Raw genomic sequence first — 23,805 nt, forward strand, 5'->3', positions numbered from 1 at the left:
AGCAGATTGGATATACAGTAGTGTAGTGTTATTATTAAATACTTGGTGTATTATAGCTAACTTGGCATTGTGACTTTCAATGTACAGGAAGATAACGACTGATACACACTGTATAGAAACATATAGGTAAATGTGTTCATAGCAGCAAAAAGGACGTACACATCTCTAAGTATCATCTCTATCATCTCTAACTGTCATCTCTAACTATCATTGCTTACTATTTCAGGTAGGATGTAGTGAAATTTGTTTATCAATAAATGCTTTACGGTCGTCCACAGAAAGATACTCCAAGCTCCAAAAGGTCTTAACTTTGCAGTACTATGAGCTAAATAGGGAAGGAAAAAATGTATGAATAAATCCTGGCTTTGTCAATTACCCACTGGGTCCAAAAAGCCAAAATAGATTACTACTATATTTCTGGCCTGTTCACAACATATGATAGCAGTATTTACAATATATAGATACAGTATGTGGTTCAACACCACTTTACATTTACAATTAGTGAAAACTGAATGAGCCTAAACTAAGTCAAGCCCAAAGACCCTCAAGCAAATAATCTACTGTTGAGTTCCATTACATCAATTAGCTAGAACTCAAGAGAGGAGAATAACCATTTATTTTAGAATAAGTAACAGTCAGTTGAAGCCTATTGAAATATTATGGTAATACGCATATGGCAACGTGGGCTTTACAACCTCTACTGTCAGAGGAGAGGAGAGTGCCACCGCAGCAGATCAACACAAGCAGTGACAACCACACATGCTTAGAGGAGAGGAGAGTGCCACATACACATTTCAGACAAAGGTGCACATGGACACCCTAACAGTCATAGAGATCACATAGAAAAGCTTTAGAATACATGAACAGTTCTCGTCATTTTCTATTGAGCATCATCAAAAGTAATGTGTTTGTTAATAATACCAATGGCTTTAAGAATCAAGATGACCTCTAAGGATTGTTACACTCCAGGTCATGGACACACACAGAGAAAGGAGATCATTAGTATGTGCCATTATCAGGTACCTAGCTTAACTCAAAGATATAAAGATAGAATCATGACAATCACTCTAAACAATAATCTTGGACATACTGTACTTTTGTGATCAATGTTTCTATATCACTGGTTTGATTTGGGAGAGGGCCCATATCGTAGCTGCCCATTCCAGCCAAGTAATATAGCCAATATAGCCAGTGTTTGACAATTGTGTGACTCTAAGATACATCACAAAAACCACCACAATCATTGTAATTACTTGAGTAGATACATCAAGGCATTATTTACAAAGCAATTTCAGTTATTACCTTAATTTAACCCTATGCTTCCTCTAATATGAGGAACTCAAACTGCAGACCAAAGATGGTTGACCCATAACATCCCCACAACGTTATAGCAGCACTCTGGCAGCTACAACATCCACAGCAAAAACAGTTAACTCTGAACACCAGGTGAGTCGACCATTATTTGTTGTGTCAAGTGTGATAACGCCATTCGTTCACCATATACAGCAATCAAACCTTTATGCTGTGAGTTATACAACCTTACTCCATAGCAACCATGAGGGTGATAAGACAGCAACTGGTAGCAGACCCCAAGCGTATGTTTCAGTCAGTCTTGTGTTCTCCGTTCTTGGCCCATCCTCTGCTCATGGCCGCCACTACAATGGTGTACATGTTGAGCCAGGCCTGACGCAGCGGGGCTGTGTACCCCTGACCCAGACTGCACTGCAACATGTAGAGAAGGGACTCCCCCACCACCTGCAACATACACACACATGCATGCAAATATTCTGAATATTGGCATAGATTGATAAATTGTTGCAAGTTGTGTTTCTTAAAAGTTGTAAAGTGTACAGTACACACAGTATGACAGTAATGTATTAGAGTGAGTGATCAGAGTGACAGTAGTCCTACAGCGAAGGACTGGGTGTTAACCCCGACTGCCTGGTGCTTCTTCCCCAGGTTGAGCAGAAAATCCTCCAAGGTATGGAGGTTGTCCAGGTGACTGACTGCTGCATCGATCACCAACATTACCTGGACACACAAGCACACACACACACAAGCACGCACAAGAATGTACGCACATACACACAAACACACACAAAACAAAGAAACGTGAACATACACCAACATGCAGCAAGAAGTTAGACATTTCCGTGGATTTGTTTCCATGAATTAGCCATTTAACTGTCAGTTTTAACAGTGATGGGCTGTGCAAAGTTACCTTTGTGACATGGTCCAGGAACTCAGGGCTGGAGAGGCAGTCTTGTGTGGTGCCACAGTTTGTGTTGTAGTGAAAGAGGTTGAGGAGTGCAGGCTCTAGTTCAAACAGTCTGCACAGACACAAAACACAATGCAGTACTGTAGGTGCAGATACTGTAGATACACGTAGTCGTAAGTCACACAATAGTTATGATTTTAATGTCTGGTGTAAGGAAATAGGACTGTCGGCAACAGTTCTTCTCTAGCATTTGTTTTAGTAGCAGCAGTTCCAAAATAAAGACTATTGCAGCCAGTCGCCAAGCAACAAGTCAAGCCTCCAGTCCCGGTATAGGGAGTGTACGATGCAGTATCTGTGTTGGTTAAGTGTATTTCTCTCTCCAAGTACTGTTTACTATGGTGACTATATTATTTACACTATGTTTGCAGTATGCCGGGATATTTTCAGTGTATACAACTGCAAATTGTAGTGAATGGTTAGATTTCAGTAAACTTTCTTACAAAACAAAATGCTGCAGATATCAACAAACACTCTGTTTTGGTACACATACAGTAAAGGCTGATATACGAATCACCATGAAATCTTCATGGAGGAACACATGCAACTTCTCCTAACTCCTTTATTCCCTCCATTCCTAACTGCTCAAATAAAAAGCTTTAGCTCAGAACTGTACCTGGAGAACATGATGACTCCGTGTGGAACTTTGTTCTTGCCAAGACTCTCCCAGCTGACTCGGATCAGCTCCTTCTCTTTCTCTGTCAGCTTCTCCATGCCCAGGGTCGCTCAATGTGAGGACTAGTTCTCGTTGCAGGAATACGCCAACCTCTTTGCAGGATCAGAGGAAAAGCCTCCGGTCTGGGCAACCCATTACACTGTTGTAGACTCGGCTTGGGAAACGTCTGACGACCCACCTGGAAACTAAGTGTAAGTACAAGAGGGAAGACATAACATAGAAAAACCAAAACAATAGAAAGAGGAACTTATGATCGTTGTATATCCCAGCATACCTTCGTTGTGAGACTCTTTTCTCCTCACACGCTACCTGTCTGTGCCAGGCTGTGGAGTCTGTGTGTGTGTGTGTATTTGTGTGTGTGTGTGCAGAGCTGCTTTGGCAGGCACCCTTGTGCACTTACTTGCTCTCTTGCTCACGGTGCATTCAGAGAGAGACAAGTCATCCGCCGCTCTTATCTGTCACACTGACTGCTGTCTCTGTCCCTCCCCCTTTCTCTCTACCGCTATGCTCTCTCTCCAGCGCTGTGGATTTGTTCACCCCACTAAAGAAGGAAAGATTTCTCTCTTTTTATCTGTTGAGTATGTGATGAGCTACAGCTCCTCCTGCAGGTGAACCAAGGGCTGTCAAAAACATCAACCTCCCCATAAATAAACAAACACATATAGGGCACACCTTGACTTGCACTGTCACCTCCAGAGGAGGGTGAGAGGAGCTATAGGAGGACAGGCTCATTGTAGTGGCATGGAATGGAGTCAAACATGTGGTTTCCATATGTTTGATGTGATTGATACCATTACATTCATTCCATTCCAGCCATTACAATGAGCCCACCCTCCTATAGCTCCTCCCACTGGTCACCTCATATAAGGTTAGAGGGCAATGAACTAATGCAGGATAAGTAAACAGTTAATCATAAGCATGATGTTGCATAATGGGGAATGTCAGACTCCAATTGGGGGCCAAAATTAACATTTTAGAGTTGTTCTTTAACCTTGCTATGAATCTTTCTAACATCAGATAGTTTTATGCCCCAAAACTACACTGAATGAAACTCTGTAGTGCTTCAACCACAAACACTTAATCTGGAGCACTTGAATAATGAAATGTGTGGGAATTTTTATATTGTAGCTGAAGTAATAACAGACTTGAGGGCTCCACCTTTGCAAAAGTATATGGTTATTGTTTAACTGCTTGGAGAGGCGTCTTCTCAGACACTCAGATGACCAAGTCTGGTGGCCAAACTTACAGCATGTCATTACCCCACATAAGAGATGGGTTTTTTCTCAGCCATGCTATTGCCTGTTTTATTGGAATGCTTGCTCAACCGTTTCATTACATAGGTTTTTGCCCACACCTTTAAAGTTAGGATGTAATTAAACAGCCTTGCCCTACTATTCTCTGGGCTAGAGAGGTGATAGTGTTGTATTCCATATGATCTTATGCTGTTCGCCATGGCATTCTCTGTGTTTATAGTAACTTCTGTATGGAATACCCAAGATGGTACAAAGCAGTCTCCTGCTGGACCACTGGGGGGTGTAAAGAGGGGAAACATGGTTTCCATGACAACCTCTGTCATGTGATGCCCTTGAACCTCTGTCATGTGATGCTTGAGCTCTCTTGGAGGTGACTGTATCTGTCATTCAAGCATCTCCAACCGATGTGAACCTGGTTTGATTGATGGGATTTCAGCTGATTGATGGGATTACAGCTGGTTTGATTGATGGGATTTCAGGCCTACTGTACAGTGTAAAAGACCATTTAAGGTCACTCAATGACTTCCATAGCCATCTTAATCCGAATACAGCCAAACATTTGAGGTGGGACTTCACATCACGGTCCTGTGATGAAACCCTCCAAATGACCATATAAGCTGGTCTCCATGGAGACAACAAGGTATGGCTCTGGAATGGGTCCTTGCTATCCGGGATCCTTGGGACGTCACTACCCCATTGAAGTTGAAATGTAAAATGGTTATGGTAAGGGTCAAGGTTAGGGTAGGGATTAAGGTTTTGGTTAGGGTTTAGGGTAGTGTTGTCCTTAGGATTCCGGATAGCTGTTAGCCTTTGGAATGGTGGCCGGCTGCCAGCTACAGTGTGTAGGGATCTGCTGTCAGCTTCTTTGAGTGTGTTTCATCAGCCAACTTAAAAAATTATATCCAGTAATGTACATACATATTCAGATATTTCCATCTGGTTAGCAAAATCCCATAAATACTTGGCTGTAAACTGCTTCAGCTCACAGTGGAGGCCAATATTAAACCCCATTTGACGTGGAAATGGGCAAAGAGCAGTGCACTGACATAACTTTTGTGATGGCAGATGAATGTCTAGACCTATATACTTAACTGGCACTGTGGCTCTTGAAATAGCCAGAGACCTTAACCAAAGCATCAGAGAAATGTCAATTTCTGACGTTTCCTGTCCTTATAGGACCTGTCCATTGGCAAAATATTTATGGCCTTGCATGACAGATTTAATATCGTACTATAATATCCCTTAGATCACTGTCAGCACTTTGATTTATCAGTGAGGGATGACATACTAACTACACCAGGACCATTCAGAATCTGTAGTATTGTACTGTAGGCCTATGTTTTGTTTTTAAACTCTTTTTTTCCATCTGGTTACTAAGTATCTGTTCTCCTTTGTAATGCCACGCGTATCCCGGCAAAATTGTATAAAACCAAATAAGCCTTTGATAGTCAGTTTTAATAAGGTTGAAATATTAATATTCCATAATACCCTGCCATTGTAAAATTCAAAATTACTAGTTATATAAACCTTTATTCATTTTCTCACATTTGCTCCAGCTAATATCAATTTAAAAGCTCCAGAGGCCACATGTTCCTGTTTAGAAAGGTCATAATCCATAACAAACATGACAGACAGTCAAAGACTGGGTCAACATAGTTAAATTAGACTAGAATTATTTTAGAACATAGTGCTCTTTGAAACAAAATGGCTATATGGAGTTCCATGCCGGGTCGACCTTTTTGATCATACATTTATTTCCACTCTGGTTTTCACGCTCTCTTCCTCTACCTCTTCAATTTTCTCCCAGACGTCTATGTTTCCATCCCTAAATCAGACATGTCGGGTTAGAAAATGTCTATATTGTAATTACATCAACGTTTTGCTTGGCTGCAGTATTTGTCATCTCTTCACTAAATACTTTATGACAGTCTCCCTGTATTATGTAATGCAACATTGTATAAATTACCAAACCACATGGCGTCCTTGGAGTTCCAGCTGCAGTGGTATTCCTAGTGGTATTACATATTGTATGAATACAACTAACAGTTAGTGGGTAGACACTCTGCTACACACCCTTGTTGTCATTGTAGGTACCTTTTCTCCATGTTACTCTCAATACTTCGGTCATCACAATCGTCATCAGATTTAAAGATCGGTGTCATTTCAAACTCTCATTCAAACCAGCTTCCCTCTGCATCTGCGTCAGCCTTGGCGTTTTTCTAGAGCAATTACATCAAAAGCAATGGAATAGAAAAGGGGCAGTTAACAGTTCAAAGGCTCTTCTCAAGTGTTTGCAATTCCATAAATGTAGTTTCCAGGTCATTGCAAGCCCATAAGTTTACCTGTGACACCTGTTCAAACAGGTAAGGACGGTCAGTGACTCTGGTCTTCATATCCTGTAGCTCCTTCTTATACTCTTTCATCCTTTGTTGCTCAGACTCCCTACAAGTACAGAGCCACAGACACATTAGGTAAATAAATACAGTACAACTCTTTAATCAGTCTGTTCTTTTTAGTATTCATCTAAGGAATTTCCATGTACTCACCGGCGTTATTCAGTCTTCTCATGGTACACCTCTTTCAGGCTCTGTGAGGGTCCATGACCTTGGCACGGACAGCCACTGTCTTCTTCATGGCCTGAGATCTCATCCTGTGTTTCCTCATAAACTCTGCACTCTCCTGCTCCGTGCTCTCCTCTGCTCCACAGACCTTCTGATGGACCAAAGGACAGAGAGAGTAATACTCATCTTTACTGTGATCTGTGCGAATGAAAGAGACACATCTGATAGTGAAGTTCACAGTTCCCTCTTACCTAATTGCCATACAGCGTTTCCTTGCTGCATCTGTGATGTAGGTGGGAAGCGTATCTGTAGACACGAGATGTTAAACCACCAAAGGAATTGCTTCTCTTCAAAAAGGCACTGACTGTGGATTCCTGAGAACAAAAATAATACGAGGAAACAAACCAAACAACAAACATATCATTTCTATACTGAACTAAGTTATATTTGCAGAGTGCTACAGTAAGCTCACTTGTTCTTTTTCAGAGCTGCTCCTGCTGTTCTTGAGGGCAGGGTTGATGTTCCGCAGGTGGAAGGGCTGACCTTGGTCACATCTTTCTCTCGGCCCTCCTCAAGGCTTCCCTGTGGAAAGCCTTGTGCAGCCTATCAAAGTCAGGGACCTGGGAGGTGGTCTGATCCAGGAAGGCCAGGACCTCCTTCTTAGTGTGCTGGGAGCTGTGAGGTCAGGGTTCTCAGTATGAGTTTGGTTCTCTATAGGTGCTGTGGACTTCCTCAAGTTCTCCTGGGCCCTCGGCTGGATGCTATATCGCCCTGCGCAGCTCCTCTACAGAGCATGCAGAATTCAGTGAGAAAAAAAACTAGATTTAGAGAGGATATAATACATTTATTAACACCATTTCCTGTACCTTAGCAACATCTCAAGAGATATTTTTTTTAGGCAACTCATCTTTCAAATGCTCAGAGACTACAGGGTCTTTGATTGCTTTAGGTATTGGTTTCCTGACATTGGTGGCCTTGGGTTTTTGAGTCTGTGTCACCGTGCTTATCATTTCCATCAGCTTCTCTCTTCTTCTCATCTCTCTCCAGGAAGCTGAAGGGCATCTGCATGGAGAGCAGGAAGTCCTTCCTCTGTTCATGGCCTTCCTTCCCTCCCTCTGTCGCACCTGCATCATCTCATCATAGAGGTGCAAAAACACATGGACAAGCACAGGAACAGCACGGAACTTCCTCGGACACTCCGCCTCCTCTTTCTCTCTTTACTTAGTTGGTGCTGCTCTGTTTCTGTTGGCCTTGATGCTGAAGTTGCTGTGATCCTCTCTTGTGTAACAGTTGTGACGGATGCCCAGGCTGCAGAGGATTTGATAGACCTCTACGATTGTCTGACCTGTTGAGAGGTCCTGGAGTACTAGACCACCTGTCGACGCTGCTGACAGCATAGAGTTCTGCTGGATCCTTCTCTCCAGGCCCTCTCTCTGTCTCCTCTAGTCTTCCTGCAGCTGCTGCTTGTGGGCCTCCTTCATTGCTTGCAGCTGGTGTTGGAGCAGCACCTCTGATCTCAGGCCATCCTCCAGGAAAGCCTGATGATCTACAATGTTCCTCTGCTCCTGCATCCTGGCAGCAGTGTGTCCTCCTGAACCCAACACTCACCAGACAGCTATGGAAAGAAGAAAAAGGAAGACATTTTGTTATATTCCAAAAACACCTCTTCAAGAAACACCTCTCACAGTGAGAAAAACCCAGCTATTTTATTTTCCACAGAACTGACAAATATCAGGAAAAGTTATCTAAACTCCAGCAGCACATGATGTGAGCCTGCGCAAGGGTTGCCCTAGCAACCAAACTGCTTCTCCTAACATTAGCAAATGTATTCTTATGTCTATGGTGTTAAAATAGTACATGCTAAACTACTGTTTTAGGGCAGAAAAAATAGTATTGTTCACAATGCATAACTACAATCAATTATGAGATGAAATATAGTGGAATGTTGAAAAATAGATATAGAAAATAACTGATGCTCGTTCACGATAGAACTACCGCAGATTGTATTCCAGCGCAACATTCTTATCCCCCTCTTCCTGCTTCACAGTAAAGACAGTTATATATTGACGTCATATATCCACACACACTGTTACAATGTTATAAATTTAGAATTACTGGATAATGTTTAGCAAAACCAAGATATTTGTCTCCACCCCCAGCCCTCTAACGTTGATTGGCTGAAGTAAACGCTTAGGAATCACGTTCATATACATTTTAGGAACACATTTTTTTATTCAAGAAGCGCCTTAACTATCCCTTCTACATTGTCCTCCTGAATAAAACGGAATTATGTTTAAATATCAATAGCACCAAAGTGCGGACAACTTGTGAAGTGAAACTAGTGCGGTTCCTTTTTCTGATTGGTTGAGCACTACAGGAAGTACTTGCCTCTTACGTATGTCAAAATATACAACATGGCTGCATTATAGAATGGACACAGCTGCGATTAGTAGGACATATTCAAGGGGAAACATTTAGTTCTGATTCTAAACAATACAGTTTGAGTTGTTTAAGGGTTAGACGAGTACCACGTCGTTACGTTGTTTTAAAGATGCATAGTCTCACTAAAGCAACGCTGGCTTTACATGGAATTGGGCGGCGGTGTGTTGCTGTGATTCGTTTTTCAGGAGCAAGAATCATTTGCAGGGGACTCGCGTGTGCAGCAGAACATGGGGAACATGAAAATGAGCTTTATGATGTCATATCTGGAGGAGGAATGGTTGGGACCGCTATGGCTTGGTCTTTAGGTGAGTCGAGGTGATCTCCTGAAGCTGCCAAGAGACGCAGTCCAATCTGCCCCTATAGTTGCCCCCTCTAAACTTCTTTCTATAGCCACAACATCATAAACCCCGCCCATGTCTACAATTGATCTACATAAAATACCATTTTAAACTAAATCTTAACCACACTGCTAACCTTAAACGAACCCTAACCTTAAATGAAGCACTTTTTTTTGCCAATTTTTACTTTGTCGCAGTGTCATCTGATTTTGTGGCTGTGTCATCTGATTTTGTGGCTGTGTCATCTGATTTTGTGGCTGTGTCATCGGATTTTGTGGCTATAGAATTTAGTGGAAACCCCTTTAAACAACTTCTTCAGGCTGCAATCCCGACGTCGGGATCAATTATGACAAACAGATCCGACACTTGCAATGTGCGATCGGGTTGTGCCGCCCTGAAAAGAATTTGCGATTATTAAAGTGGATTTTTCTCTCAAACAAAATTCATAATACTCTTAACATATATCCTTCACAAGTCCAATGATCACACCAGCCACAGCACAAATATATGACAAGATAAATCAGTCTTGTCGAATCCAAGACACATTGTCCGATTTTTAACATGTTTTACAGAGGGAAAACCACCACATATATTTATGTTAGCTCACCACCAAATAAAAAAAGAGGACAGACATTTTTCACAGCACAAGTAGGATGAAGTAGCATGCACAAGCCAACCTAACTAACCTAAAACCAACCTAAATAACCCAGAAAAAACTACCTCAGATGACAGTCCTATAACATGGTTACACAATAAATCTATGTTTTGTTCAAAAAAAATGCATATTTTAGCTTATAAATCAGTTTTACATTACTGCTACCATCTTAGCCACCATCATAGCTACAGTCAGAAATCGCACGGCAGTAGCCAGAGAAAACAGACACCAACGTCAACTACTAATTCACATCAGAAAAGATTCAGAGAAATATATGGGTGGATAGCTAATGAAAAGAAAAATTCTTGTTGAATACAGACAATAATTCAGATATCTTTAAATGTTTTAAGCGAAAACACCAACTATTATTCATGTTAGCTCAACCACCAAATACAAAAAGAGAGGACAGATATTTTTCACAGCCACCGGTAGCATGCAGCTAGCATGCAGCTAGCATGCAAAGCCAACCTAACTAACTAGAACTAACCTTAAATTAACCAAGAAAAACTCCCTCAGATGACAGTCCTATAAAATGTTACACACAAAAATCTATTGTTTTGTTCGAAAAGTTGAATATTTTAGCTATAAATCAGTTTACATATACTGCTACACAATCTTAGCACCATCATAAGCTCAGTTCAGAAATCGCACGGCAGTAGCCAGAGAAAACAGACACCACACGTCAACTACTAATTTCACATCAGAAAAAGATTTCCAGAAAAATATATGGTGGATAGCTCATGAAGAGAAAGATCTTTGTGAATACAGACAATAATTTACCGATTTCTGAAGTGTTTTACAAGCGAAAACACAATATATCGTATATTAAGCTTACTACAATAGCTAACACACAAGCAGCATTATTCTAGTCAAACGCTACGATACGCACAGTTCGACAGATATATTGAAAAAGCATCCCAAATTGGGTCCTTATCTTTGTTGATTTTCCATCAGAATGTTCTCCAAAGGGTCTTTGTTCAGAACCGTGTCATTTTTGGACCTAGAACGAACGATGTACCTGTTGAATTAGCATGACACACTGGCCATGCCATGCTGACCTCTCCGTTCTTGACAAAATCTTGCGTCGCATCACGTCTAAAGTCCAGAATAATTTCAATAATAATAATTAAAGTTATATTGAAAAAACATACTTTAGGAATGATTTTGTGACATGGTATCAAGAAAATCGAAGCTGGAGGTCACTATTCAACCTATAACGAGTGTTTTCCAGAAGCGCAGTCCATTTCCTACCTCGCGCCCAGAAAAAAATATCAAGTGCCGCACTTATCACTCAAAGAGGTTCCTTTCAAGTCCCTGACAGAGATAATCAAGTCATTTTTTCTCTCACTTCCGCATGACAAACCAGGGGAAGATGTGTGACGTGTTTGTACATCCCACATGCCAAGGCCTTTTATTAGAGAGTATCTTGAAGAGAGACATAGCTTCTTGGAATTTCTCTTTTTCCAGAAAAATGGGCGTAAAAAGAGCTATGTTTTCACTTAGAGAAATAATTTAAACCTGTTTTAGAAACTAGAAGGAGGTTTTATATCCAAAGGTAATAAATAATATGCATATTGTACGAGCAAGATATGAAGTACGAGGCCGTTTGAAATGGGCACCTTTTTTTCTGGCTACTCAATAATTTCCTTGCAGCCATATTAAAGGAGGAGCCATCATTTTGATGCTGATTTCAGCATACAGTATTTGTTTTAGTTCTATGTTGCTTTAAGTAAGGTATAATTAAAAACAAAACATGGAGAGGAAACTTTTTAATTTCTTGTTCTTCTTTTAAAACCACAAGTGGTGCCAAAATGTAGGCTATAACAATGCTTCACTGCTCTGAACATCATATCATTAGATATTCTGTCTGTTTATCATTTTGGACGCAGCATCAATCAATTTCATAGATCCTCATTATTTTTGACAGGCACGGATCCAAACTTGGAGGGGAAGAAGATTCTGCTGCTTGAGGCAGGCAAAAAAAAAAAGTGATGGACAAGGTCCAGACGCCTACAGTACAGAGTCAGCTCCATCAGCCCGGGCTCTGCCACCCTCCTCAGTGGTACACAACCATATTACAAAACACTATTAGTCATGTTCCCTGAGAAAGTAATCTCTCTAATGGCATTAGCAGCTCTGTTTTCCATTGGCAGCTAATAGCATCAGAAAAATTGAGGAAACCTCTCTGCCAGCAGATACACATGGCTACAATAGTATGAGGTTCATAAAGAACAGTAGGAGTTAATAGTTGTTTATATCCAGTTTGGTAGTCAATATTATTGTCAGGGTTGGTTTATCCAGTTAAAATGGACAGCATATCTTATCCAATGACAACAGAGCTCTTGTTTAGGTGGCCAGCTTGCTGTCTGATTAAGCCTATTTGTAGTGTGGCTCAGTAGAAAAGGTTGTCAGGAAGTCGGTTAGGGATCAGTCCCATTCTGTCTAGTCACACATGCTTAGCAGGGATCATATCTGGCCTCTAGTCTACATCAGTCATTGATGGGATCCTCTAAACTATTATTCATGTCTCCTTGGGTTTTACTTGACTCACTAATGATGAACTGCATGTCAATAAGGAAGTGAAAGTAGTGATTTGGATACCCATCGCTATGTCATGCCCAGTTAAATTGACTTTGCCCACTTCATATATCATTTGATCAAATTCCTTTAACAAGTCATTATGGGGCTTGTATGCCTCATACATAACATTCCTACATTTTATAGATGAGCATCTTGTATTATATAAAAGAGTGTGTGTGTGCCTTTCAGGTGTTGGAGCATGGGATCACATTATGAACATGAGATGTAAGCCCTATCAGAAGATGCAGGTCAGTTTTTGGAAACTCCACTCTACCACAAGCACTAAAGGTATTTTTTTAATTTGAAAAACCCTTTTATGTAGATCGTTAGAGTTACACCACTATATACTTATTTTCTTTCTCCTTGCGTCAGTAACTTGTTTGGCTATAGAATTTCAGGAAAATTTCATCTCCACTGCCATTTAACCTCCACTCAATTATGTACTTTGCTGAACGTGCTGTACAATGCCATTTTCCTCAGGAATGTAGTTGTTCACAACAAAAAGGCAAACCCAATAGTGGTTTAAAACACGCATTTCGTTCATTCCTCTGCCTAATTTATACATCCTCATAGGCCATGCAAATGCAAGGGTTTTCGCAAACCCAAAAGACAGGAGGAGGTACATTTAAAAAGATGACCAAAACTCCCTGGCTTGGTGAAAGGTTTGGTTTTTCTTCTGGCCACAGTGGCAGAGTGTTTATTTATTAGGAGCACATTTAATAGGAAGAATAAATCTATTTGGCAGCTTTGACTAGGCACTCATTCTCTGTGTCTACTAATTATAAAGATTCATGTGACAAACAGGAGCCAGGAGATGAAAGATGACGGGATGTATGGATGTCAGCAGCAAAGTGACCCTGTTTTACAGCTTTGGGCACAGGCTGAGTCCCTTCTGTAAGATGTGGTCAGTTTGTATCAAAGACCAAACCACAGGGTTTCACTCATGGCCAAGGATGTCATCATAAAATGCCATATGGTGATTGTGGTGATATACCTCTCCCATAATACCTTAACTGCTCTGCTCCTTTTTCTGCTTGTTTGTTTGCTGATGCATATTACAAGGATAGAGGAGCAGTGCGTTGAGGTTAACCTAAAAAAAGATCTTCACTATCCCAAAAAGTTAACTACTGCCTTAAAAAGGAAATATAACCTGAAATAGGGTTTTGAGCAAGGAAAGGTTTCCCTATGAGTCATTAGTAAGCCATTTCCAATGGTCTCTCCCTTGTCTGAGTGTTAGGATGGAAAGATAAACGGGTTTTAAAGCTCCCGTTTGGGTATTTCTCCTAGCAAAGAGGACAATAAGTACATAGCAACAAATTTCTTATCAACAGAAGTATTATTTTTCTCCAACTTAAAAACTACTTGCGGTTTGGTTTCATTAAATCTTTCAAGCAGCCAACCACTTGTCACAAGTTGCAAACCCACCACCATTAGTGGTTTTCTGTAGAGTAAAACCCACTACTTTATGTTGGAAAAAAGTAGTTGAGCTGTGTTACTTCTGAAAGATAAGGTCTGTCACCTTGGTAGCAAGCCATCAGTCCAACATAAGCATAATCACTTTTCTGCGTTGCATGAACCGTTTCAGAAACCATCTCAGACAGTCTCAAACTCGATATGAGCCACAATTATGTTTTCTTTCTGACTCTCAACTGTTTTGGGATACATGAACAAATATTTACTTGCTCAGTAATGTTAACTAATGTGTTACTGTAGCCTACTTATTTGTTGGGCCAAAAATATTGCCATAAGTCGACATCACTAATGACCTTTCATCGTGCTTCAGTAAACTTCCATAGAACCAAGTCAACCATAGAACCAGAAGGGTGTTGGTGACCTTCCTAAAACTTAGTTGGGTACTTGAAGTAGTGGCTGCCAAGTTCTGGCTGCAGATGAACAACTTTGATGTGTTCAGTTCAATGAGGCTGTGCTTCTTTGGCCGGCTAAATATAGGGAAAGGGGTTGCATTTAAAGATAGAGTTGTAGACCACAGGGATAATTGGTCTCTCATTTAGGTTTGGGATGCCTGCTCAGATGCCCTGATTACATTCGATAAGGAGAACCTGCAGGACGAGATGGCATACATTGTGGAGAACGACATCATTGTGGCAGCCCTAACAAAACAGCTGGAGAATCTCTGGTAAGAAAAGCAGCTTCATGTACAGTCCAGTTGCATTGATGATTTTCACATGAAACCCTCTCTATGCACCAGCAGTGATGTGACTCTCTCCTTAGAAGACCTCTTGATTCCATTGACATCCTGTTAATGAGCACTGGGTCTGGCAGCTCATGTAATGTCACCACATTTGTTCCATCCTGTCCCTGTGTTTTATTTATTTGTACTTTCCCCAGTGTCTGTTTTTAAAGACCAGTGCAGCTCTTGGACACATCCAGGTTTTTCCTGCTATTTCAATCAAGTGCCATATTCCCTGTGTGCCAGTTAAAGCACTCCATAGACCCAGTGCCATGGGAAGACACGTGCAACGTGCAGTGGTCCAGTGACCTATTTAATATTGACATGTGCTTCCACACCATGAGGATGCTAAAGTGCTGACGTTGTATTGTTGCTGACCTTTTTGAGGTTCACAAATGAAACTTGAGCACTGCCGTGTGATCGACTGTAAAACTACGTATTTATAAACAGCCTTTTTAACATTTTGCACGAAACAGATTTTCCTTACGTGCATCACGTTGGTCCTCTACTTTCTTTTTTCTTCCTTTGTTCATGATGTTTCTCTGCTTCTGAGGAAGTACATGAAAAGCATGCACTGAGCCAGCTGGTTTGTAGTAACTCTGCTCTCCAATCACTGCAAGCCAATATTTGTCACTCGTGTTCAGGACTAGTAGTCAATCTGCGGATGGGAACCTCTTCAAGGGGGCAAAGCCAAGTGTAATTCCAGATCCTTTCTTGTTCGGGATGACTGGCTACTGATATTCCAAGAAAGTAGGAGTTTTTAGTGCAACCCCAGCATGCTGGCAGCAAGCGGAAAGTGTGGCATGGTCTGCTTGTAGATAAACACTATTAGTCAATCCTATGCGGCAAGCCAAGACCATTTAGAAGATTGTCAATGTGAGCCTCGGCAACTGGTCCCTGCCAGAGAGGGAAACCAGTGGTGTTTTACGAGGTGGTTTGTAGATCCTCCACCGCTTTAGTCACTTACAGCCAAACCTTACTCTCTTTTTTCCTTTTTGGAGGAAACAAGTAGCAAAGCCTTAATTAGTGTGACCAATGCTGGTCCCTTTCTTGTTTCGTGAAAATAGGGGTACGCATTTGACCTAAAACAATTCTCTGTGGCGAACCCAGGCTCTGCTTTTGACCAGCTTTTTCTCTGTGTTTTGTCTGTCAGATCAGGTGAAGGTCCAGTACAAAACCAAGGTGGTGATGTACACTTGGCCCAAGTCCCACCAGGTAGCTGAATCCATCCCCTGGGTTCAGGTCACCCTGGCCAATGGACAGACGTTTCAAACCAAACTACTGGTCAGTCCAACAGCTGAGTAGTAACTCTTTTATTTTATGAATATTGTGAATGTTATTGTTTTTTAGCATTTGACCATGATGCTCTAGGCTATAACCACTGTGATTGGCTGTTTTTCAGATTGGAGCAGATGGGCCAAATTCGATGGTGAGGCGGGGATACCCACGGTCAAGTGGAATTACGACCAATCAGCTGTTGTGGCTGTCCTGCATCTGTCCGAAGTGAGATGTACATCTTACAACCTGTCAATTTCACCAACACACCCTGTTTTACCATATAATAACACCTAGAGGGGATACTCATTATTTTCATGTTTTACAGTATTTATCAAATGTATTTATAAAGCCCTTCTTACATCAGCTGATATCTCAAAGTGCTGTACAGAAACCCAGCCTAAAACCCCAAACAGCAAGCAATGCAGGTGTAGAAGCACGGCGGCTAGGAAAAACTCCCTAGAAAGGCCAGAACCTAGGAAGAAACCGAGAGAGGAACCAGGCTATGAGGGGTGGCCAATCCTCTTCTGGCTGTGCCGGGTGGAGATTATAACAGAACATGGCCAAGATGTTCATAAGTGACCAGCAGGGTCAAATAATAATAATCACAGTGGATGTCGAGGGTGCAACAGGTCAGCACCTCAGGGGTAAATGTCAGTTTGCTTTTCATAGCCGATCATATGCCCTTCTTATACAGCCAACAGAGAACAATGTTGCGTGGCAGAGGTTCCTTCCAACAGGACCCATAGCAATGTTACCGGTAAGTGTGTATGTTCAAAATGCAAATTAGCTTTTTGCTGTTCCTTCTTTTAATCTGACATCCCCCTTCTCTCCTTTGGCTGTAGTTGTCGGACACAGAGAGCTCTTTGGTGTGGTTGACCAGCCACCGCCTTGCTAAGGAGCTACTGCAGCTAGATGAAGAGCTTTGTGGACACCATCAACTCTGCCTTTGTGAGTCAGGCCTGACCCCACCAAATCAGCTAATGACAATGAGGAACAAGTGCCAAAATACAGCAGAGAAAGAAATGGATATCTGATACATCCATATGTGATATGAAAATAACATTTATGAATGGAAATGCTCTTGTTAAAATACCAACACATAAGTGCACCAATGAACCAGTTAGCCAATACCAATGGGTGCACTTGTCACTGTTCTTTGTCTACGCTACATCATACATGTAGACAATGCCAACGTTGCCGGCCTAAAGTTGCTTTCCCAAGCCGGCTATTTTTACTGGTCCTGCCAATGGGGTCACCACGGTTCAGTCATGCTTGCTTTCAGGCCTGGTTCGCTAATTAAACCTGTGGTCTGCCGGTGTTGGTCATTACTGCATGGAATGGTTTTCAAACTAAGCTAATTCAACAGCATGGCCTGACCAGCTTCTTCTTTTAATTAGCAAGGCTCCTGTAATGCCGCCAAACCATTTTGTTAGAAAGGAAAAGTACACCCACTCTGCATTTCTGCTCTAGTTTGCATCTTTGTTAACTTCTTTGCATCTTTGTTAACCCCTGAAAAAAAAAAAAAAAAAAAATCTTCTCTCTAATTGTCTACCACACCCCTCTCTATCTTTTCTGTACCGCCCCCTTCTCTGTCGGTCTATTCCTCTACCCTCTGTTTCTGCCTCTGTCTTTCTCTGCCTCTTCCTTTCTGCCTTGATCTCTCCCTCCGTTTCTCTCCCCCTCTCTCTTCCTCTCTCCCTTTGTGTCTTCGTGTCTCTCTCTGTCTCCCTCTATCTGTGTCGTCTCTGTCTGCCAGTGGAGTGGCACGGATCGTCCCAAAAAGCCGGGTCATGTTCCTCCTGGGCATGGGCCACGCATCAGAGTACATCAGGCACGGGGTGGCCCTCATCGGGTAAGTCAACACTCATCCCTGTGGGACATTGAGTTATTGAACTTCACATCCTTCACAGCCTTGGAAAACCGTGACTTACATTTCACTTGGAATCTTGTAAATGGAAGGTTTATATGCCCTTATTCTGTAAAGATATAAAAGGGTCATTAAAAAAATCATTATCGACTGCATCTAAAATAATTGTTGGTTAATTCCTCAACTCAATCATTGGTATTTCTGTCTATTTGAAGGGAATGCTTGCTCTGGTCCTACCCCGTAGACGTAGTGACTAGGTCCTACCCCGTAGACGTAGTGACTAGGTCCTACCCCGTAGACGTAGTGACTAGGTCCTACCCGAGCACCGTAGTGACTAGTCTACGCTGTAGATGTAAGTGGACTTGTCCTAGCCCGTAATCGTAGTGACTAGGTCCTACCCGTAGACGTCAGTGACTAGGTCTACCCGGAGACGTAGGGCCTAGGTCCCACCCCGTAGACGTAGTGACTAGGTCCTACCTGTAGATGTAGTGACTAGGTCCACCCCTTTAGACGTAGTGATCGGTTCTACCCTGTAGATGTAGTGACTAGGTCTACCCCCGTAGACGTAGTGCCTAGGTCCCCCCGTAGACGTAGTGACTAGGTCCTACCCGTAGACGTAGTGACTAGGTCCTACCCCGTAGAGTAGTGACTAGGTCCACCCCGTAGACGTAGTGACTAGGTCCTACCCTGTAGACGTAGTGACTAGGTCCTACCCGTAGACGTAGTGACTAGGTCCCACCCCGTAGACGTAGTGACTAGGTCCTACCCTGTAGACGTAGTGACTAGGTCCTACCCCGTAGACGTAGTGACTGGTCCCACCCCGTAGACGTAGTGACTAGGTCCCGTAGACGTAGTGATAGTCCCCCGTAGACGTAGTGACTAGGTCCCACCCCGTAGACGTCAGGACTAGGTCCCACCCCGTAGACGTTGAAGGTCACGAGACGTAGTGATAGGTCGCGTAGCACGTAGTGACTAGTCCTACCCGTAGATGTAGTGACTAGGTACCACCCCGTAGATGTAGTGACTAGTCCTACCTGTAGATGTAGTGACTAGGTCCCACCCGTAGACGTAGGGATAGGTCCTACCCCGTGACGTAGTGACTAGGTCCTACCCCGGAGACGTAGTGACTAGGTCCTACCCCGGAAACGTAGTGACTAGGTCCCACCCCGTAGACGTAGGGACTAGGTCCTACCCCGTAGACGTAGTGACTAGGTCCTACCCCGTAGACGTAGTGACTAGGTTCTACCCCGTAGACGTAGTGATAGGTCCTACCCCGTAGACGTAGTGACTAGGTCTACCGTGAGTAGTGACTAGGTCCCCCGTAGACGTAGGGACTAGGTCCTACCCGTAGACGTAGTGACTAGGTCCTACCTGTAGACGTAGTGACTAGGTCCCCCCGTAGACGTAGGGACTAGGTCCTACCCCGTAGACGTAGTGACTAGGTCCTACCCCGTAGACGTAGTGACTAGGTCTACTCGTAGATGTAGTGACTAGGTCCTACCCTGTGATGTAGTGACTAGGTCCCACCCCGTAGGTAGGACTGTCTACCCGTAGACTAGTGACTAGTCCTACCCGTAGACGTAGTGACTAGGTCCCACCCCGTAGACGTAGTGACTAGGTCCCACCCGTAGACGTAGTGACTAGGTCCTACCCCGTGACGTGTACTAGTCTACCCGGAGACGTAGTGACTAGGTCCTACTGTAGATGTAGTGACTAGGTCCTACCTGTAGATGTAGTGACTAGGTCCTACCCTGTAGATGTAGTGACTCAGGTCCCACCCCGTAGACGTAGTGACTAGGTCCTACCCCGTAGACGTGGGACTAGGTCCTACCCTGTAGATGTAGTGACTAGGTCCACCCCGTAGACGTAGTGACTAGGTCCCACCCCGTAGACGTAGTGACTAGGTCCTACCCGTAGACGTAGGGCTAGTCTACCTGTAGTGTAGGACAGGTCCCTCCCGGAGACGTAGTGACTAGGTTCCCACCCCGTAGACGTAGTGACTAGGTCCACCCCCGTAGATGTAGTGACTAGGTCCTACCCTGTAGATGTATGTGACTAGGTCCTACCCTGTAGATGTAGTGACTAGGTACCACCCCGTAGATGTAGTGACTAGGTCCTACCCTGTAGATTTAGTGACTAGGTCCTACCCTGTAGATGTAGTGACTAGGTTTACATGGCGGGGGTCTTTAGTTTTCTTTGCAGGGATGCAGCACACGCCGGTCCACCCTCTAGCTGGCCAAGGAGCCAACTGGGCTTTGGGGATGTGGCCTGTCTCACTCAGGTCCTGAGCCAGGCGGCCTTTAATGGGAGGATCTGGGTTAGTGACTATACTAACACGGACACAAAACACAGCAGACATGCCAGTGGTTTCTCATAGCTTTCCCATAACCCAGGCTAGGACGCATGCTGTTTTGATTATAAAAAGAACCGTCTTTCCTCAAGTTTATATTTTTTTTAATCTCCCATTCTGCCAAGGACTGTATGTACATTGCTTTTTCATAGAAATGGAAATCCTGTTATGTGAATCTTTTATTTGTTTTATTTTGAAGTCAGATAGCTCCAATGTATGGACTGATGCAACAAAATTTAAATAAATGTTCAACAGGTCCAGAATCTGAACTCTTTGGCTCCATGATATGTAACCCCTGGTGTTTTGCTTACTCTGTGCTGCGTTGTGCAGGGGCCATGTAACCCCTGGTGTTTTGCTCTACTCTGTGCTGCGTTGTGCAGGGGCCATGTAACCCATGGTGTTTTGCTCTACTCTGTGTTGTGGCAGGGCCATGTAACCCTGGTGTTTTGCTCTACTCTGTGTTGCGTTGTGCAGGGGCCATGTAACCCCTGGTGTTTTGCTCTACTCTGTGTTGCGTTGTGCAGGGGCCATGTAACCTGGTGTTTTGCTCTACTCTGTGCTGGTTGTCGGGGCTGTACCTGGTGTTTTGCTCTACTCTGGTGTTGCTGCAGGGGCCATGGTAACCCCTGGTGTTTTGCTCTACCTCTGTGTTGGTGCAGGGGCCATGTAACCCCTGGTGTTTTGCTCTACTCTGTGTTGCGTTGTGCAGGGGCCATGTAACCCCTGGTGTTTTGCTCTACTCTGTTTGCGTTGTGCAGGGGCCATGTAACCCCTGGTGTTTTGCTCTACTCTGTGTTGCGTTGTGCAGGGCCTGTAACCCTGGTGTTTGCTCTACTCTGTGTTGTGCAGGGGCCATGTAACCCCTGGTGTTTTGCTCTACTCTGTGTTGTGCAGGGGCCATGTAACCCCTGTGTTTTGCTCTACTCTGTGTTGTGTTCAGGGGCATGTAACCCCGGTGTTTTGCTCTACTCTGTGTTGCGTTGTGCAGCGGGCATGGTCACCCCCGGTGTTTTGCTCTACTCTGTGTTGCGTTGTGCAGGGGCCATGTAACCCATGGTGTTTTGCTCTACTCTGTGTTGCGTTGTGCAGGGGCCATGTAACCCCTGGTGTTTTGCTCTACTCTGTGCTGCGTTGTGCAGGGGCCATGTAACCCCTGGTGTTTTGCTCTACTCTGTGTTGTGTTGTGCAGGGGCCATGTAACTCCTGGTGTTTTGCTCTACTCTGTGTTGTGTTGTGCAGGAGCCATGTAACCCATGGTGTTTTGCTCTACTCTGTGTTGCGTTGTGCAGGGGCCATGCAGCATCTGTTGGAATATGAGGCGGAACGGCAGCGACACAACCTGCCCATGATGGCCGCCATCGACCTGATGAAACGACTCTACTCAACTAACGCTGCCCATGTGGCTCTCTTACGCACCTTCGGTCTGCAAGCCACCAACACACTACCAGCCATAAAAGTATGCTTTCTCTTTACTAAAGTGAACCCCCAACTCTTCAATCACACAACACTTGTTCAAGTAGAATTGATCTCTTCTTGAACCCCCATGGTTGGGTCATCTCTCAGCAGTAATCCCAACCTTGGCTTTGCCCATGACCCCACCCCACCCTCTTCTGATTACATGGCTTTTTACTTCAGCACTGCCTATAATTTCCATGGTCGAGAACCTACTACTACGGCAGCTAAGTTTAGCCCCAAATTTAGCGTTACCGAAAGTGTGTGGGTGGGGTGCAGGGCTGGCCCCGGGGCTGCGTTACGGCGGTATTGACTTGTGTTTTCACACCCCTTTTATTACAGACCGCTCATGTGAAATGGCTTTATTTCATACTAAGTGATTGAGACCAAAGCAACCGTAACTGGTTGTAAAGGCATTTCCCCCCTGGAGACCCAAAGTTATGCTTGACATTTTTCCATGTTAAATGTTCAGTTTCCCAGTTTACAGATACAGAGGTTTGTTGTGCCACTTTTTATGCAGACAGGAAAGATGCTAGTCATTGGATTTAGTAACACTTGCTAGTGCTATACGCAGATGGATAAGTATGGATGGATGGATGGAAATGGATGTTTTAGATTTGTGAGTTGATCTGTTGATCTCGTTCTTTGTCTCTCCAGGAGCAGATCATGGCGTTTGCAAGCGAGTGACACGTACACTGGTCCTGCAGTGGCAGTTTGACGGGACTCCAAAGATGATATGCCACTGACTTTGTGAATGGAATGTAAAAGTGTAAATTAATAAAGTTATATATTATGCTCTGTTATTACATGAACATTGCTATACCTGCATGTCTGTCTTTGTGTGTTGATGATTTTGGGAACTTCCAAGCATCATTCTGTAACACAGTTTCACAATCTATTGGAATATTTGACAGAATTTGTTTCAGAATACATGTATTTACATTTTTTTGCAAATGTATTGAGAATGAAATGCATAAATATTTAATTTACTTAAATATTCACACCCCTGAGTCAATACTTTGTAGAAGTACCTTTGGCGGTGATTACATCTTTGAGTCGTCTTGGATATGTCTGTATCAACTTTGCAGTTTTGGGGATTTTTCTTCCATTCTTGCTAATTTTCTCAAGTTCTGTTAGATGGGGAGCGGCGGTGAACAGCAATCTTCAAGTCTTTCCACAGATTTTCAATGGGATTCAAGTCTGAGCTTTGGCTGGGCCACTCAAGGACTTTCACTTTCTTGTTCAGAAGCCATTCCAGCGTTGCGTTGGCGTCATTGTCCTGTTGGAATGTAAGTCTTCACCCCCAGTCTGTTTGCACTCTCAAGCAGGTTCTCATCAAGGATTTGCTTGTATTTGGCTCCATTCATTGTTCCCTCTATCCTTACCAGTCTGCCAGTCCCTGCCACTGAAAAGCATCCCTATAGCATGATGCTGCCACCATGTTTCACGGTAGGAAAGGTGTTAGTCGGGGGATGACCTGCCTGGTTTTCTCCAGACATAGCGCTTTGCATCCAGGCCAAATGGTAACATTTTTCTCTCATCAGACCACAGAATCTTTTGCCTTATCTGTCTTTCATGTGCCTTTTTGCAAACTCCAGACATGCTGTCATGTGCTCTTTTTTTCAAGAGTGGCTTCTATCTGGCTCTCTCCCTTAAAGCCCAGATTGGTGAAGTGCTGTAGATATTGTCCTTCTGGCAGGTTCTCCCATCTCAGCTAAGGAACTCTGTAGTTTGGTCAGTGTTCATTGGGTTCTTGGTCACCTACCTGACCAAGGTCTTACTTATCTGTTTGATCAGTTTGGTCTGAATGCCAGCTCTAGGCAGAGTCTGGGTAGAAAGAAAATACACAGACAGGTGACCAAGAACCCAATCAAGTTGTTGCGACAT

General features: G+C 43.3%; 2 protein-coding genes across 5 annotated transcripts; one reads left to right on the plus strand and one right to left on the minus strand.

Moving 5' to 3' along the window:
• Window positions 1-771: 771 nt before the first annotated feature.
• LOC111968712 (neuroglobin-1) lies at window positions 772-7,509 on the minus strand. The gene is made up of 10 exons (XM_070445178.1): window positions 7,238-7,509; window positions 7,017-7,139; window positions 6,751-6,916; window positions 6,547-6,646; window positions 6,299-6,423; window positions 3,226-6,029; window positions 2,892-3,136; window positions 2,222-2,330; window positions 1,912-2,031; window positions 772-1,755 (listed from the first exon to the last, which is right to left on the minus strand). Exons 7-10 carry the CDS (start codon window positions 2,987-2,989, stop codon window positions 1,603-1,605), a joined length of 480 nt encoding a protein of 159 aa, XP_070301279.1. The 5' UTR covers window positions 2,990-3,136; window positions 3,226-6,029; window positions 6,299-6,423; window positions 6,547-6,646; window positions 6,751-6,916; window positions 7,017-7,139; window positions 7,238-7,509; the 3' UTR covers window positions 772-1,602.
• A 1,508-nt stretch (window positions 7,510-9,017) lies between these two features.
• LOC111968713 (ubiquinone biosynthesis monooxygenase COQ6, mitochondrial) lies at window positions 9,018-22,746 on the plus strand. Of its 4 annotated transcripts, XM_023994528.2 has the most exons (11): window positions 9,032-9,512; window positions 12,128-12,262; window positions 12,970-13,028; window positions 14,793-14,917; window positions 16,125-16,255; window positions 16,374-16,474; window positions 16,944-17,006; window positions 17,092-17,197; window positions 18,006-18,101; window positions 21,756-21,922; window positions 22,576-22,746. In XM_023994528.2, exons 7-11 carry the CDS (start codon window positions 16,998-17,000, stop codon window positions 22,603-22,605), a joined length of 408 nt encoding a protein of 135 aa, XP_023850296.1. In that variant the 5' UTR covers window positions 9,032-9,512; window positions 12,128-12,262; window positions 12,970-13,028; window positions 14,793-14,917; window positions 16,125-16,255; window positions 16,374-16,474; window positions 16,944-16,997; the 3' UTR covers window positions 22,606-22,746. The 4 variants fall into 4 exon arrangements, with proteins under 4 accessions (XP_070301282.1, XP_023850296.1, XP_070301281.1 ...); XM_070445180.1 differs by having other exon boundaries at window positions 12,970-13,068; window positions 16,374-17,006; XM_070445179.1 differs by having other exon boundaries at window positions 16,374-17,006.
• Window positions 22,747-23,805: the final 1,059 nt, after the last annotated feature.

The sequence above is a fragment of the Salvelinus sp. IW2-2015 genome, linkage group LG9 (genome assembly GCF_002910315.2).
Source record: "Salvelinus sp. IW2-2015 linkage group LG9, ASM291031v2, whole genome shotgun sequence".
Lineage (NCBI taxonomy): Eukaryota > Metazoa > Chordata > Actinopteri > Salmoniformes > Salmonidae > Salvelinus > Salvelinus sp. IW2-2015.